This window comes from Lytechinus pictus, chromosome 8 (assembly GCF_037042905.1).
Source record: "Lytechinus pictus isolate F3 Inbred chromosome 8, Lp3.0, whole genome shotgun sequence".
NCBI lineage: Eukaryota > Metazoa > Echinodermata > Echinoidea > Temnopleuroida > Toxopneustidae > Lytechinus > Lytechinus pictus.
In genome coordinates, this window is record NC_087252.1 from 27,010,082 (window position 1) to 27,027,753 (window position 17,672).

Consider the following 17,672-nt stretch of genomic DNA (forward strand, 5'->3'; position numbering starts at 1 on the left):
TTAGTTTTTCAGAAAATGTGAAAGTGAATGGAAAGGAAACTAAGAGAAAGAGGGGGGAGGGATGGTAGAAAAGGCAGGATGGGAGATTATTTGGGTATACAGAGACGGGATTCGAGGGAGAGAGGGCATCACTGGGAGTGAATGAGCTATTGAAATACAATAAAACATCATTCTAAATGGGAGGGAAAAAAAGTAAAATTCTACTTGAAAGTCAGAAAAGAAATTTCTTTCAGAAAATTTGATAATCAAATTGTACCTTTTGGATTATCATCTACCGGTTACTGGTTCTTGTATAATGCACATGTATTTACTGTGTGTTTACAAGAGAACAGGATGGATGGAAATGGACAAGAAAGACATTCATTTCTTTATAATTATATTTAATTAATTCCCATTCACAATAAATACATTTTGTTATTCCATTTATTCATACATTTCAATATAGATGAAACAATGAAATATACACATGGTGTAATTTGTAATGAAACGGACTGGACAATACTAGAGTTTCGCAATCACCACACAGCCTCTCTGTGTAGCGCCCTGATAGACCAGTTCGTAGTTACTCATGGAGCGTTGTGGCCCAGTGGATTAGTCTTCAGACTTTGAAACAGAGGGTCGTGGGTTCGAATCCCAGCCATGGCGTAATTTCCTTCAGCAAGAAATGTATTCACATTGTGCTGCACTCAACCCAGGTGAGGTGAATGGGTACCCGGTAGGATTAATTCCTTGAATGCATGAGCGCTGAAAGGCAGCTCGAGCTAAAGCCGGGGTAATAATAATGATAACATCGCGCCTTGGAATAGAATATTTCTAGATAGAGGGCGCTATATAAATGCCTATTATTATTATTATGGACAATTTTCGGTCAAATGACCTTTCATTATGATAGGCAGATTTCAAAGCAAAATATTACGTAAGCTTGCCTTACATAGCAGGATGAAGAAATTGAATAGACCAGGTGACTAGAATAGCACACCAATGAACACTTCATGAAGGTATCTGTTGCATTCCTACTTTGAATGCATATCATAGCATGTTGCACAATGTACTTGGCAAACTGAAAACCAGTCGTTCGTGGACGCGTTGTGGTTTTTTGTGGATGTAAATGAGAACCACAATTCAAAAGAATATATGAATAATCAAGACATCAAAGTTGGTGCTTGTCTCAGATTTTAAACCACCATGTCACTTTAGTACAAATGACCTTCCTCTGATCAAGCGCAGAGAGGAACTACGAACTGGCTTTTCCTTTGAAAATACAAGTCAAACCACAATGGAAAGCCGAGAGGCTATTGTCGAAAGCATGGTGGACCGGGGACAGCAGCGTAGTGTCTTTACGCTGGATACCAACATATACTTGTAATTGTTCGTCGGTATAAATCTTCGGATGATCTGCTGTCCTGGGGCCCGTAACGCAATACTTAGCAATGATCGTAGAACAATTTTCTATGATCGATTCCATTGACTACAATGTACAATTAATCGTGAAAAATCAAGCTTACGATCAATCGCTAACCTTTGTGTTACGGGCCCCTGTGAGTGGTCCACCAACATTCGACAAAAGCTTTCCATTGTGATTTGACTTGCATTTTTAAAGGAATTGTGGTGTTGTTGAGAGCGGCCACATAAGATTGCGAAAACTCTCTATTTATCTTGAGCAGTCCATAATAGAATACTGGATTTGATACTTTCGAAAGATTGGAATGTATAATTCGCTTTATTAAACCTAAAACCTTCATAGTTCATACAACAAAGTATTAAAAGGGAAACTCAAATGGGAAAAAATCATTTCAAACAAAAGAAATCAAACACATAATTCATGGTTGTATTCATATCTATATTAAAGAAACATTGCACCGACAATCCTAAAAAAAAACAGTCATATACATCATATATAACGACACTAGGATACAGTAACAGTTTCAAAAGTATGTAACAAGCTCTTTAGTGTAGAATACTGAAATAATCTTCTTACATGCATCTTATTTGTCAGTTTCTTATATCTTCTTTGTAGTTCTTTCTCATATCAATCTTGTTGCAGCCAAAATTACAAGGTGGACAAATATTAACATGGAGAGCAGTTGATTTTACACTTGTTTCTTTTCTTGAAGGTCAAGTCACTCTGTCAATAAATAACAAAGGAGCATGGTGATTGGTCAAAAACAATTGATGATTTCATGTTCAGTGTTTTGGTTGATGTTATAGATGCAAAATTAAAACTTCCTAGTTTCAAGACTTCATGTGAGCTTAAAAAGATGATCTAAATAACATCAAATGATGGATCAACACCTAATGACCAGCTCCATCTTAAATTTGGTGATGTGCTAATGTAACAACTTGAGTTAACAGCAATCCTATAGGGTCAACACTGAACTTGGAATCACTTAGAAAATGCATACTAGATTGTTCATCATATTTGTCAAACACTTTGAATAGCAATATGCATTCCAGACAATCGTGGCGATAGCATCCCATAATTCAGATTTTACTACATGAAGCTCAACTTTCTTTATAAGATGGGACACAAGGTTCTATAGGTCTACTGTTTCACATTTTCTACTACCATAAAGGTTATAATAATGACACTTGTTAAAAAATATAGATATCTGTCATCAGAAAGTACATACATATATTACAAGAAAGGTTTATGGATGTCTGATGTGGAAGATGTCTTAATAAATTAAGTAAATCCAGCACAACTTGTTTATTTAGGATTTACACCTAGGCCTGGACACTCATCGAGTGCCTTTCTCACATCCAACTGGAGCTGTGTTGCTTCCTGCCTCGTAAGTGCCCTGTCGCAAGACTGGTACACAAGTCTATAGTTGTAGCTTATCTTCTGATTGACATACTTGTGGAGGAAATGAACTTCTCGTACGAGGTCACAGGTCACGGCCCGAATCAATGAATAGAAGTGAAATTCATCGTAGGTGGCATCGTTGAGCCAAAAGCTAATATCATGAGTGTACGCAGGGGGGTGAAGGCTGTACCCTTCCAGGGAAGGCGATGATATCGGATCAGATTCTGAACATCTTTCAACAGATTCTGAAAACTTGGTGAATATCCTGTCATCTGCTGACCAAAATAAACGTATATCTTTCACATTGTATTTCACCATTGCGATGGTGTCAATGTTAAAAGTGCAATAGCTGTAACTCCATCCTCCTGATTGGAAGATCCCACACTGACCTATAGTGAATGCGGAATCCGAGGCCTCATTCGATCCTTCCACTTTGAACAAAAGGGACCCATGTTTGCTAGTGGAACCATCCTGATCCCCAAGACATTCATTAATTGAAACAGATCCCTTGTCTCTTAGAAGATTAGCCGATACCCTTAAGACTTTATCTTTAAATGATTTAGACAATTTTCCTGAATCTCCTTGATCTGTTCGAACCACTATCAGGCTTTGGTGAAGAATTGGATAAAGGTTTGGGAGAATGCCGCAGCGACGGAAAACTCTGCCACAGATGTAGACACCCTGAGAAACCGTATCTCCAAGACTGCAAGGGACGTGAGTAAGAAGTGTAGGCCTTAGAATAAAGTGCTTCTTGGTATGTCCTGATGCAGATTGATACCTTGGGACTTTGGCAAGAGGTGTATTATGAGGTCCATTGCTAACACTATGATGAGAATTTGAATGGACTGTTCTAGTATTCCCAGTCCTTGAATTTTCCTCTGAGGAGACAACACTGTCCTGCTTCAAAGTTTCCTTGTTTGAAGAATCTGAGTCACTGTCATCTTCAACCACTAATTCTCCATCTTTCTCACTGTCGACTGCTATCCGTGGTACATAAGTGCATGAGACTGATACTACACTATTGCCATCTGATGATGATGATGAAGGTTGTTGATGTGACGCGACGGTTCCAAGAACTGCGCCTTGTGGTACACCACTGCTCTGATTGCCGTGGCTCCCGTTATGCTGTAGAATATGTGGAGTCCTTTTGAGATGGTACAGCTCGGAAGGGGAACAATGACCAGTAGTGATTGCATCTTCTAAATCCAACACAAGAGGGAGCTCTTTATCTTGACAATATTTAATGTCTTTGAATGATTCATCAATCTGTCCATGTAAATCTCTTGAGACAAGTGACACAGGGTGATGAGCCTCTGACAATATATCTCTAAAAATAGACAAAAAGATTGATCACATTTGAATTACAACAGCACAAACACCCACACCTGATAAAGTAAATAACTAAGACTTAAAATCACTCTTCATATCACGTTATTCCCCAAGTGGGCCAACGAATAAACCAATATATACTAATTATAGCTCGGAATGTCCTACCGGTACTTGCATTTTAGAATATCGAAAGTGATTGTACTTCAGGACTTCTCTGTTTGCCCTGAACATTCACTTCTTGGTGCATCAATGAACCTAGTGCTGAGAATATACAGGCCTAACAGCATACACGTTTGTATGTTTTATCAACTTCCGCCCATGACTTTTGGTATACTCATACTTTTCAAGTTCACTTATTTATTCCAGTTCTTTTTGCAATTTCCCCTGCTGAGATAAAGTTGACCTTGCTAACTACCAAGGCAAGTTTTAAAACCCTTTTAAGGAATTTTGGGGATTTCATGGGCTTTGCAACAACATTGAAGTGATCAAAGGATCACTCTGACATCAAGAAACTAACTGATCGAGAACATAGGCAGCAATTTCGAGAGACTTGCTTTTTGTTCATATTATGTAGGGGGTGTCAAGCTGCCAATGATTAACACACATAGGAAATAAATGTTACCTGTCTATCACTCGATGGAGATCAACTGGACAGTCTAAAGTAACCACCCCTTGGTCCGTCTGGATGGCTAGTTCTGTAGGTGTCTGACAGGGCTGGGTGTGGATGTGTTCCTCGCTCCTCTCGAAGATGTGGGTTATGGAACTCTGTGTCAAAAAGCCTTTGGACTGACTCCTGTATGCAGGAAATAAGTCACACAACTTTTTTCAAATGCAATTTAATCAAAATCGAATTCATTTCAATTAAACAAATGAATTACTTAACATTTAATTAAGATTTCTTTGTCGTCAAGTATACAGAGGTATACAATGTTATTCAAATGACAGAAATTAAAACATGGTAACTCCCTTCTCTTCTATATAAGACCGGTGTGTTGGCTCAGTTGGTAGAGCGGTCTGTCTCAAACCCCGGCCGCGTCAGACCAAAAGACGTTAAAAGATGGGAGTTGCTGCTACCCTGTTTGGCGTTCAATAATTAAAGGGATAGAGCCTAGTCGATCTGGCACTGCACAGCGGCTGCCCGGTTCATTGACCCTAGATGAACTTTGACCTTGAACATGTGACCTGAAACTGAAGCAAGACAATCACTGATACTTGACCCTTATGTCCAAGTTTCATGAAAAAATATACTTTCAAGTTATGACATCAAGCTTTGTTAAGACTTAATTGTTGACACCCCAACATGGTCAAAGTTCATTGATTTTACAATAAAAAAATGCTGACCTTGATCATGTGACTTGAAACTGAGGCAAGACAATCAGTGATAATTAATTACCCTTATGTCAAAAATCATGAATAAGAGCCATATACTTTTATAAATCATTATAAAATTTTAAGTTAAACCTTAATTGGGTTAAGATTTCTTTGCTGATACAACATGGTCAGAGTTCATTGACCCTACACGTAAATGAACTTTGACCTTGATCATGTGGCCTGAAACTGAAGCAAGGCGATCAATGATACTTGATTACCATTATGTCCAAGTTTAAAGTTAAACTTAATTTGTTAAGATTTCATCGCTGATACCATACCCCAACATGGTCAAAGTTCATTGACCCTACAATGAACTTTGACCTTGATCACGTGACTTGCAACTGAATCAAGTCAATCAGTGAAATTTGATTACCCTTATGTCCCAGTTTCATGACAATTACCCATGTATACTTGTGAACTTAATTATTATATTTTGAAATGTTAACCCTCATTCCCCCCCCCCGACAATTTTTGTGATATATCTGCTGCGCAAATTTTTTTGACCTCGCCGCTTATTGACTTTTTACTTTCAAGTCTCGCACAAATTTTGAGACTAAATTTGTGAAGCCCGGTTACGACATTACGCAACATTATGTAAGTGCATGTCAGACCCCAAATTGCTCATAAACGTGATTTCATTTACAAATCCAATGCAGATTGTGTATTAGCCAAAATTCATAAATGTATCATTATTTCTACTTTTACTGATTAAACTTAATTAATTTTGCCTTGTTCATGATCAGAATTGAGTCTGGAACGATTTCCATAGAAAAAACAATAAAAAAACAAAAAGTAAAAAAATAAGTGTATAAGAAATTAAAAAACAATAAAATACATAAGAAATCGGTCTTGGTACCAGAATTTTTTTCATTCACAATTGTTAGGAATGCTATAAAGAATATTTTCACCAAAAAATTAGCATAATTAATTAATATAATATAAAAATATATGAATTCAGTGAAATTTACCAATGCAACTGCGTAGATTACGTCATTCTCTACCATCATGCAAATTTTTGTTGTGATCGCGTAATCCGCGGCTGAGATCTTAAGGGGGGCCATAATGGCTCCCCCTGGAATGACAAGAATCAAAATACCCCGGGATATTTAGGGTTAACTTACAAACAGCTGTATGAAACACCCAACACCTACCAGGTGAGTGTTTCATAAAGGTATTCCTAACTTATGATCGACTTTACAAATGACTGGTGACCCTTTCTTAGGATATAAATCAATGAAAGTCATATCGTTGACCACAAGAAAGAATCACAAGTTGTTCGTAAAGTCCATTGTAACTTACAGCTTTATGAAACACCCACCCTTGGTGGATCACAGAGTGTGAGTCCCGTGCAAGCCACAATTCATTGTTTCCCCCCCAAGTAGTGTACCTGTAGCCTGTGCAGTCATAATCCTCATAATCCTTGGCACAAAAGGGCATCGTCCTGGTCAAGATGAACGCCCCGTAGGCTGCCATGGCTACGACCTGCCATGAATTGCCCCATATCCTCTGTGGTTGGTCAGCAGGCGTTCCTCCCTGGCCGTTGCAGAGGGTGAGGAAGACTTGACCTGAGGGTGACAGTCTCTGGGAGCAGCTGGAGAGGAAATTCACTAAAGGATTTGATCAATTATTCTTTGGTGTAGAGAGGAAAAGAAAAAACTCTGGGGCTCTGGCAATTTCGCCTCAAAATGTTATAAAGAGCCCTGGGCCCTGTCTTACAAAGAGTTACGATTGATCCGATCAATCAAAATTCTATGGAAATCCAGTATTGTCATAATATTTTCTACAAGAAATTTAAAAAGTGTCTTTTGTAAACAAAAAGCACACTGAATTTTCAAGAAAACCATGGATGTATGAATTCATCATAGAAAATACTTTGAACATGCATTTCAGATGTTGACATTCCTGGCTTTCCACAACTCTTTGTAAGACAGTGTGATTGATAGGATCATTCGCAACTCTTTGTAAGACAGTGTGATTGATTGGATCAATCGCAACTCTTTGTAAGACAGTGTGATTGATTGGATCAATCGCAACTCTTGTAAGACGGTGTGATTGATTGGATCAATCGCAACTCTTTGTAACACAGTGTGATTGATTGGATCAATCGCAACTCTTTGTAAGGCAGTGTGATTGATTGGATCAATCGCAACTCTTTGTAAGGCAGTGTGATTGATTGGATCAATCGCAACTCTTTGTATTAAAGATGGTGTGATTGATTGGATCACTCGCAACTCTTTGTAAGACAGTGTAATTGATTGGATCAATCACGACTCTTTGTAAGGCGTTGTGATTGATTGAATCAATCGCAACTCTTTGTAAGACAGTGTAATTGATTGGATCAATCACGACTCTTTGTAAGGCGTTGTGATTGATTGAATCAATCGCAACTCTTTGTAAGGCGGTGTGATTGATTGGATCAATCGCAACTCTTTGTATTAAAGATGGTGTGATTGATTGGATCAATTGCAACTCTTTGTAAGACGGTGTGATTGATTGGATCAATCGCAACTCTTTGTAAGACGGAGCCCTGGACGATCCCCATTCACTGCAATGTTAAAGCTCATCCAATGTTGTAGATTTCCAACGCAGGATGTGAAAAGAGGCAAGGTAGTCACCTGTTGTGTATATTATTAATTACCGTCTTGTCGGAATTTTGACTTTTCAGACAAGTTTCAAAGTTTTTTTAAGGTTAAATACAGCAAGATAATTTTTATTTGTGTCTTATAAAGGGTAATCGTGTGCCTATACGGCCCACACTGTGAAGCCAGATTGATTTAGGGCATGGTCTTACTCTGTGTTAGAATTATGGGAAGCCAAAAAAATCAAAATTGCATTGACATTATATGTTTTTTACCTTTACTTAGCTCTTTCTTCATATTTTAATGATGAAAAAAAATAATTTCAGTATGTATGTCTTGAAAGAGACTATGAAATAAACTGAAATACATATTTGTAAATAAAGGTTGTAACCTTAAACTAACCTGACTTGTGTGTCATTATGAGTGTCTGCCAGTTTGTTAACTTACATTGGAGTACAAGGGACCAAGCACCAGGCCACCAGGGGCCCATTGCATAAAAGTTACCATTATGGTATCGTTGCCATGCAATGGTATCTTTCATGGAATCCTTGATTCTGATGAGCATTGTTGCCATGGCAGTTGCCATTGGATGGCAAAGTTACTATAATAGTAACTTTTATGCAACGGGCCCCATGAGTTTGTTTTTCTACATGAAGCAACATTACAAATTGTAACAGATGCCGCCTCTCTAGGGTGATGACAGTACTTGGTGGTTATGAAATAATAATTGTGGTAGTAATTGTGCTAATCATGGTAGTTATTATGATGGTGATGATAATGGTAACGAACTGACAAAGGTGATGATGACGGTGACAATGGTGGTGGCAGCAGTGATGGTGATGACTAGCTTTAGCGGTGATGTTAGGACAATGGTGATCAAGTCAATGGGTATACTGGCGATGATGGTGGTCATCACGATGGAGATGACGGATGCCAATTTTGACAATGATTGTGATGATCATGATGAGTGTGCTCGGCTAGAAATCTTCGGACTTCCAGATTTTAGTTGAAAGAGATTCTTTCAGAATTGATTTTCATTTCTGGGAATGCTATACCGGTAAATCACAACTACCGGGTAAAGAAAAAAGCAATAAAATGTCACAGAATAGACAATGGTGTCTTTTATGACAGGTGCAGACCCAGGGGGGGGGGGGGGCTCAGAAGGTGCGCGCCGCGTGCACCCTGTAAAATTTGAAAATATAATGGGCGCCGTGGTAGAATGCCTTAAGGCCACCGCACACCTTACGACTGTTCGCGATCCGATTTTTGAACAAATCGCATTTTGCTCATTTCCTGAAAATGTGAATGGAACATATCATTTTATTTGAGGTTAAAATTAATTGAAAGAATACTAATATAACCATTTTGAAAGATTGCAAGCCTTTATTTTGGATTAAAGGCCAAATTAGTTTGAAATCGTAGCCAATGGTACGACTGCTATGACGTCATTACGACTAGATATTAAATTCGCTTTTATTCTAAGAAGGATGATAGCATAGTCACAGAATTGAACATAGGTATTCGTACGATGAATTAGAGCATTACACAGTAAGATATTTCAAGTCTCAATATTAGCATCAAATTCTACTACATTTTATTCTGAAATGGGTCGCAGACCAATCGTAAGGTGTGCGGTCGCCTTTAGAATTACGCAACTCATAAAATAAGCGATGACCCCCATCCCCTTTTTTCAGACATAATAGCACAACTGAAAGTCAGACTGTGGATCTGTGCATGTATGATATAATTACCATTCAAAGAATCGCTTGAGTAGGTCCCTGTTTCTCCCAATATTCCCTTTCCCGCCAACATGGGGAAAGTTGAAGATAATTGCATCGTACGGGGCTCCCTCTAGAGAAGTGTACTGGTCAAGCTTGGTGGCATCGATCCCAAAGACAACACAAGCTCCTGTTAAAAGTAAATTTATATGGATGAAGAGCAGTCTTTGTTTAGTGAGCTAAAACATCAGAATTTGGAGCTACAATACTACATCAAATCCATGTGATTAAGAAACTTAGGGTACAAAGTATTTGAGATGATTCGAGTGTTGAATGCGATATCAACAATATAATCATTTTACACAGGGTATTTGTCACATTTGGTTACCCAAAGAATTAGATCACTCTATAGTTATTCATAGTTCAGAATATGGGCCTAATGTGAAATTCAACCTTTTTACTGCTGAATTCTGGAATCCTTGTACAGAAACCACCTGGTGCCTGTTGGAAATGGATCAAAACAGAAACCTCAAGGAGTGCAAATTTCCCAGGGAAAATAACTTGCCTAATGATTGCAAATTAGCAATGTTCTTCTGAATGTCCCCATCGCCACTAGACTTGATGACATCCCCTGTCTGGAAGCAAGTTGTAACCATGGAGATATCAGAAGGCAGCATCTTCCTCAGCGAGAGTGAGAATGAGAAGTTTGCCTCACCTAGCAGCAAGATGGAGCCACAGCCGGACAGAAGAGATTGCATCTTTATAGTTCTCAGAATATCTGCATTTTGGACAATAATAAAAAAAAAATTACTTCTCACACCGAATGGTAGGCCTATAGAATCTATTCAGGGCTGCCAAGGCCATGAATTTTAATGCCCCTTTTAATTGGCTTTGGAGATTTTTTTGTTCTCCCTTCTTAGTTTCATTGCCCATTGTGTTCTAATAGAAGTTTGCTCTATTAAACAGAAATCTTGTCCGAACATATATCAAAATTTAATGCATGGGATCAGCTTTTAGAGTTGGGTTGTCATTTCCAGCAAATCACCGACCATGTCTGTAGGAAACCAGCGGGGGGGGGGGGGGGGATGTGCCGCTGGAATGGGTTGCCTTTTTGGAAGAAATCCCTAAACATGGGTATGGGTTTATGCTGGAACATCCCTAAACATGGCCCCAACTTTAAGATACTGGCCTAAAACATGATAGGTCCATATTCTCCTCCAATGTCTTAGGTGCAAATATTCCTGCAAATCAGGGATCAAATTTGCCCGGTCAAAATGTTGGGAACCATCCGCTGTTTCATCAAAGTATATAATAAATCCTGTAAAATACAATTCGTTGCCTTTTCCCATTCAGCTCTCCCTTGAACGTGATAATTAAAAACAACCTGGAGCCAGAACAGCGTACGCATGAACATACTTCTGCTTAATCAATGAACAAAGAATCACACGGATGATCGCAACTTAGGCTATGAATTCTTAAACCCATCCTTAAACATGGGCCCCTTTTTGGATGAAACTCCCTAATGGTACCTTTTTAGCCAAAATGACCCTTAAATGTGGGTATGGTTTTGAGCCTTCAGCCGCACACCCCCGTCCAAACCAAATCTAAGTACCCCCCCCCCCCCCCGGGGGCAGGAACGCTTTCAGGTAGTTGACGAATACCATCATGTGATGCATGATGAAGTTCTTCTCATCTCCCCTTGCTCTTTGCCAGGCTTCCTGTCCTAGCATGTTCTGCAATCCTTTAAAATGTTATACTTAATTCATTTAAATCAGTCTAATGGATATCATTGAATCGGCCTAGATAAGTGTTTTATTGATCAGTTATCATCTACATGCAAGTCATATTAATAACAATAATAATATAAAAAATTATAAAGCACTTTCATATGCGGAAGTTTCAAAGTGCTATAAGAAAGAAAAAAGAAGAATAGGGCCTATACGTAGAAGATATATCAGTAAAAGAACAACAAAGAAACTGAAAGTATGAACACATTACGAAAAATTAGTTATACATACAAATAAAGAGATAATCAGAGAATATATACAACTTGAAAATATTAAATGGGTCGATAATCATGTGTGTAAATTCAAATAGGGGTCTAGGCCTAAAGTTAATCCTAAAAATCAAGAACACACAAAAAAGTTAGTCTACACCACTCATTCAATGAACAAGGTTATGATATAACACTAGTCTACAGTACACTACACTACCGGTGGAAAAATTCTCTCAAAGGTCAGTTGGCCAGTGCCAAACTGCATTTAATAGCGCCAGTATTCCCTCAGAAAATTTCCTTTGAAAATAATCTTCGCCTTCAAGTTGAAATTCTTTATTTAAGCACACCCATCATCAGTTCACATGTCATGATTGTCGGGTGTTTCATATATCTTATGTATGATGGGGTGTCCAAACTTCGCGGACTTTTCAAAAATATTCATCAGGCTTAAATTTGTTCACAAAATATTCATAATTTATACGAAACCAATTCAAGAAATAGTTACCACATTGACGGCAAGATCGTAAATTATAAAATCATGGACGAAAATGTAAAGTAGGTCAAGGGATTTCGCCGGTATCGCAATCTCAAAATTCTATTCCGATCGGCGAATGCGCGCTGTGCTGGAAAACCGTTCTGAAAAAGTGTGACCTAACTTCGCAGATCAAAGTTTTTGTGGAGATTTAAACAAAAACTCAAGATCAAAAAGTGACTCATTTATATCAGATTGACGGCAAAATGCTATAGAATCGGTTAGTACCACATTTAACTCACATTTTTGATGATTTCTGCTTGCAAAATGGTGATATCGTAATGCTTGTTGAGAATATCAGATTTCTTCAAAACGGGCGCTAATGGTGACAAATTTGCCGATCTTTTGTCAATATTTTCATGAATACTGAACTCATCCTAAATAAACTTACACCAAAGGGTAATTTTAGGTTGCTTTTCATGTTGATGATGTCAGATTTTAAGGATATTTGCTAGTTTTTGAGATAATGACCGTCCGCGAAGTATGGACATGCGCGAAGTTTGGACTCACTGCCATATAGGCCCCCTACATCATATTGGTAATAATATCATTATGTGAGAAGTGAGATTTTTTTTTATTAATAGAGTCAATGGCGACAATATTCAAATATGACTAATCGTCACTCAAACCAACATAAGAAGAAGAAGAAGTTCATTCATGATTCAGCGCGCGCGAACCATGACGTGAGCTAGAGGCCCCAGTTCGCGCCCCCGGTTCACCCCGGGGGCTGGCACAGCTCTCTGCTGTCAGTGTCAGTCCAGCAAAAATGCCAAAAGGGTGCTACTAGCGCGAGTTAGTTACGTTGTGCGATTGATTAGGAACTTTTTGGGGGTGGCAAAGACTCGATCGACTAAAGACATTTGGGCACGACATTTGTACTCACTGTAAATCTAGACTTGGCTCTTTTGACCTTCGAAGATTCTTAATTAGCTCAAGATCAAATCAAGATACAATTTGTATCATTACGTTCCCTTCGTCCGGTGTAGCGGCGGATTCGGTTCCACCGGCGGATACCGTATCCGCCGGCAGATATCGTTCTTAATGGCCGATATCGTTTTTAATCGGAACCATATCCGCCGGGTTTGACGCGGCTTGATGTTTGCAGATTTGGTTCCTCGGCGGATTTGGTTCTATTGACGATACGTGTAATATTTATTTGGACAGACGTCCAACCTCGGCAGCGCGCGCATGCGCGGCTCTGGCAATGTCGTTACCAATGGGGGGAGGGGATTTTCGTCCGCCTTTAGACTTTTCGTGAATTTTTATTCAGGGGCGGATCCATACAGCTTTTGACGAAGGGCTCGATGGGGGTGAGGGAATAGGAGAAACAATGACTCGATATATCATGTATACATAGACCTGGCACATGCGCCAAAACTTTGCTATTTATTATTATCAGATTTTGATGAAATTTTCAGTCCGCAGTATGCATCGATATCTTTAACTGTGCTTTTTCACACCATGATTAGTGTAAGTTTGCCAGACTGGCGAAAATTTGTACCCCCATATAGGCCTATGGTTTTTATAAAACTACAGATTTTCAACGAGTTAAAACTTCATAATTTCAAAATAAATGAGGCAAATTAGTTTATGAATATATATTGCTGTTAACTCATATTATTGCTTGTAGAGTGCTAATTTTTTGTGAAAACATTTTTCAAACAAACATTTAAAGAAAGAATTTCAAAACATGATTAATATCTTATGTAGTTTATTGTAGGCCTATTTTTAATTTGTCATGTATTTTTTTTTTTTTTTTTTTTTAATTCCTTTTTTTTCAATATTTTTCTTAAGGAATCTGAATTAAAGGGATGGTCCGGGCTGAAAATATTTATATCTTAATACATAGAGTAGAATTCACTGAGCAAAATGCAGAAAATTTCATCAAAATCGGATAACAAATAATAAAGTTATTGAAGTTTAAAGTTAAGCAATATTTTGTGAAAACAGTCATAATGAATATTCATTAGTTGGGCTGATGATGTCACATCCCCATTTTCCGTTTTCTTATGTTATCACACAAAACCATATTTTTTTCATTTATTTCATACTTGTGTGAATAATATGTCTCCCTTATAATGAAATAAGTTGCAGCAATAAATATCTAATGCACTAAATCAGTTGTCAATCCAAATTTTCTAGTTCTTGGAGGAAAAAATTTGAATAAACCTAATTTCATATAATAAATTACAAAAGAACAAGTGGAGATGTGACATCATCATTCCACCTAATGGATATTCATGACGTAACAGGCGGGGGGGGGGGAGTTGCCCCCTGGCGGATTTAACCAGGAATAAAAGAAAAACGGGAAAGGAAAAAAAAAGGAGGGAGAAAGAAAGGGAAAGGGGAATGAGGGGAAAAGGAAAGGAAAAAGTGAAAAGAAAACGAAGAAAAAAACCCTTTTTAATGGAAAAGGAAGGAAATCGGGAAAATGAACGAAAGAAGAACATTTGAGAAAGAACAAATAATTCCAAAACAGGCATATGTAATGTAATAGCACGGTGGGAAATAAATTAAAAGATGACAAAATGGCAAACAATAGCGCGAAACGAAGGTAAAATGCAATTAGTCAAAAGCTAATTTTTGGAAAACAAAGAAAAGGGTAGGCTGCCTTCCTCTTCAATGCCTTGGAAATTATGTAATTAGAGTCCAAAAGGTAGCTCTCAATGAGAGCTACCTCTTCTTCGAACTTCATGATAACGTAATTTTATCGCGCGGTCTCATACCACGTGACGTCCCTGAAGACCACCTTACGGGGCCAACGTTGTGATAAGCTGGCGTCTCCACTAGAACTTAGTTCCAACCTAATGCAAACTTAATCTCTGATTAACGTCAGTCTGAGTCTGTCCCTAATCATCAGAATAAAGGCAAAATGTTGAGGCTTTCCTCTTCAAGGCCTAATGTAACTAGAATCCGAAAGGTAGCTGGCTCTCAATTAGACTAAGGCTAACCCACCTCTTCTTCGAACTTCATTTTGCAACGTTATTCACGCGCGGTGCGCGTGCATGCATGACGTGTGAACGTGATGAATGAAGGATATCGCGATAGCGCAAGAACGATATCTTCCGAATCTTCCGAAGGGAGTGGCCTTTTTTGGTACTGAATCCGCCGGAGGAGAACCATATCCGCCGGCGGATTTGGTGCCTAGAACGGTATCTGCCAGGCGCAGGATCCGCCGGTACACCGGCCGACAGTACATGCACAGCTGTGCACATGTACATACTACGCGATGTGCCTGACCAGCGACCAATAACAAGACTAGACCTGAATTAAAGGGTATTCCCCATATACTAATTACGTTATTAGTATATATCTCTATGGTATTCCCATAGTATCTCTGTGATATGAGTAGGGAAAGGCGGGGTAAGTTTTGCATTTTACATGTTAGAATTGATATGACCAATAATATTGTAGAAATAAGTACCTTGCCTTTAAATTTGATTCTTGGGAAATATTTTTCACCTATATATAACTTTCTACCCCACACTAAAAGTCATTGTGACCTTTGAAAAGAACGATGTCAAATGGCTCAACTTGCCCCATCTGTGGGGTAAGTTGTGTCACCGGCCTTCTGCATGGGGTAAGTTGAGCCACAAAAACTATGTACAAAATGTATGCGGGAAGAACCAGCATACAATTAGGTCAATTTTTAATTAAAGTCTTTTCACTTGCTAATTCGCTATAAATACTAACATCCTCTTAAAGTAAGAGAATGGTCAGAATTTGTTCCTTTCTGCCTGCATATCAACTGCTTTTTAAGTTTGTTTGTTTTTCTTATTATACATTACCATAAAAATTACCATGGCTCAACTTGCCCCATGTTGGCTGGCTCAAAATACCCCATTTCGAACTTCATGCGATATTTTCACATCTATACATTTTTAAACATATTTCTTATGCGTCCATCATGTAAAAGACCATGACAAGAATGAGAATCTATACCTGGACTAACAATATTGTTCTTATTTCTTTATATTCAAAGGCGTGTGTGGGTAAAAAGCAATGATCTATTTCACACCCTTTTTTACTTTTTTGGCTGAAATGTGTATTTTTCCCTCGAAAAATACTTTGTTTTAAAGTTGAAAACAATGTGGTGGGGTTAACCGTTAAGGGTTATGTACTGAATCATCAATACACGACACCACCATAATTTCTGACTCATTCATTATTGGTCTAGGGGGTGGTGGCTTAACTTGCCCCTTTGCTCAACTTACCCCGCCTTCCCCTACTCCAGGCTGAAAATAATATGATTTAAACAGATTTAGAAAAAATCAGGCAAACAAAAACACTGAAAATTTGATCAAAATTGAACAAGGAATAACAAAGTTATGACATTTTAAAGATTTGCATTACTCCGCGGTGAAACATTTCTACGCATTTGTTCATGTATATTCAATGAGCACATTGATGATGTCACATCCCCACTTGCTCTTTTGTATTCTATTGTATGATATTAGGTTTATTCAAAATGTTTCCTTCAAGAACCTTAAAGTATTGGAATAGCAAATGATTAGTGCATAAGCTATTCATTGCTGCAACCTATTTCATTGCATGGGAGATATATCACTCACACATGTACAGTGGCGTACCTAGGATTTTCCACAGGGGGGGGCAAAATCGGCCGCCCAAAAAATTGAAAAGCAAAAAAAAAAAAAAAAAAAAAAAAAAAAGGTCTTCAAGCTCGTCAGGGGGGCAATAAAGGTCTTCAAGCTCGTCAGGGGGGCATTAAAGGTCTTTCAAGTTCGTCAGGGGGGCAGTGATATGTATTTTGTATGGGTTGTGGCTCGTCAGGGGGGGGGGGGGCAGAGTGCCCCCCCCTGCCCCCCCCCCTCCGTAGGTACGCTAGTGCACATGTATGAAAAAAAAAAAGAATTATGAATTCATGTAATAACATTAAAAAAAGGAAAGTGGGGATGTGACATCATCAGCCCATCTAATGAATATTCATGAGGACGTGCATATAACTGTTTTCACAATATAGGGCCTATTCCTAAACTTTAAAACAAATTATTATTGTTAAAATCACTGATATATTTTTGTTTATGTTTTTTTATTAAATTGATTCAATAAAACACATTAAAAAAAAAGTTACAAAGGAAGGAAAAAAAAAAAATTACAACAAATAACTTTGCTATTTGTTATCACATTTTGATGAAATTTTCAGCATTTTGCGCTGAGTTTACTCTATTTAGATATGAATATTTTCAGCCCGCAGCCCCTTAAGAAATTGGCACTTCCCATTGAGGTTATGATAGGCCCAGGCTGAGAAATCACCTGAAAGACATAGATAATCTTGATGAGTAATTAAAAATGTATGAAGGATTCGGCATAATTATGGTCGTAT

The 17,672-nt window shown here is 38.2% G+C and overlaps 1 protein-coding gene across 1 annotated transcript; it reads right to left on the bottom strand.

The window, feature by feature from the left end:
• Window positions 1-405: 405 nt before the first annotated feature.
• Window positions 406-13,372, bottom strand: LOC129266172 (ferredoxin-fold anticodon-binding domain-containing protein 1 homolog). Its single transcript, XM_064103863.1, has 6 exons — window positions 13,212-13,372; window positions 10,366-10,578; window positions 9,834-9,990; window positions 6,891-7,094; window positions 4,755-4,925; window positions 406-4,130 (listed from the first exon to the last, which is right to left on the bottom strand). Exons 2-6 carry the CDS (start codon window positions 10,556-10,558, stop codon window positions 2,708-2,710), a joined length of 2,148 nt encoding a protein of 715 aa, XP_063959933.1. The 5' UTR covers window positions 10,559-10,578; window positions 13,212-13,372; the 3' UTR covers window positions 406-2,707.
• Between the last annotated feature and the right edge of the window lie 4,300 nt (window positions 13,373-17,672).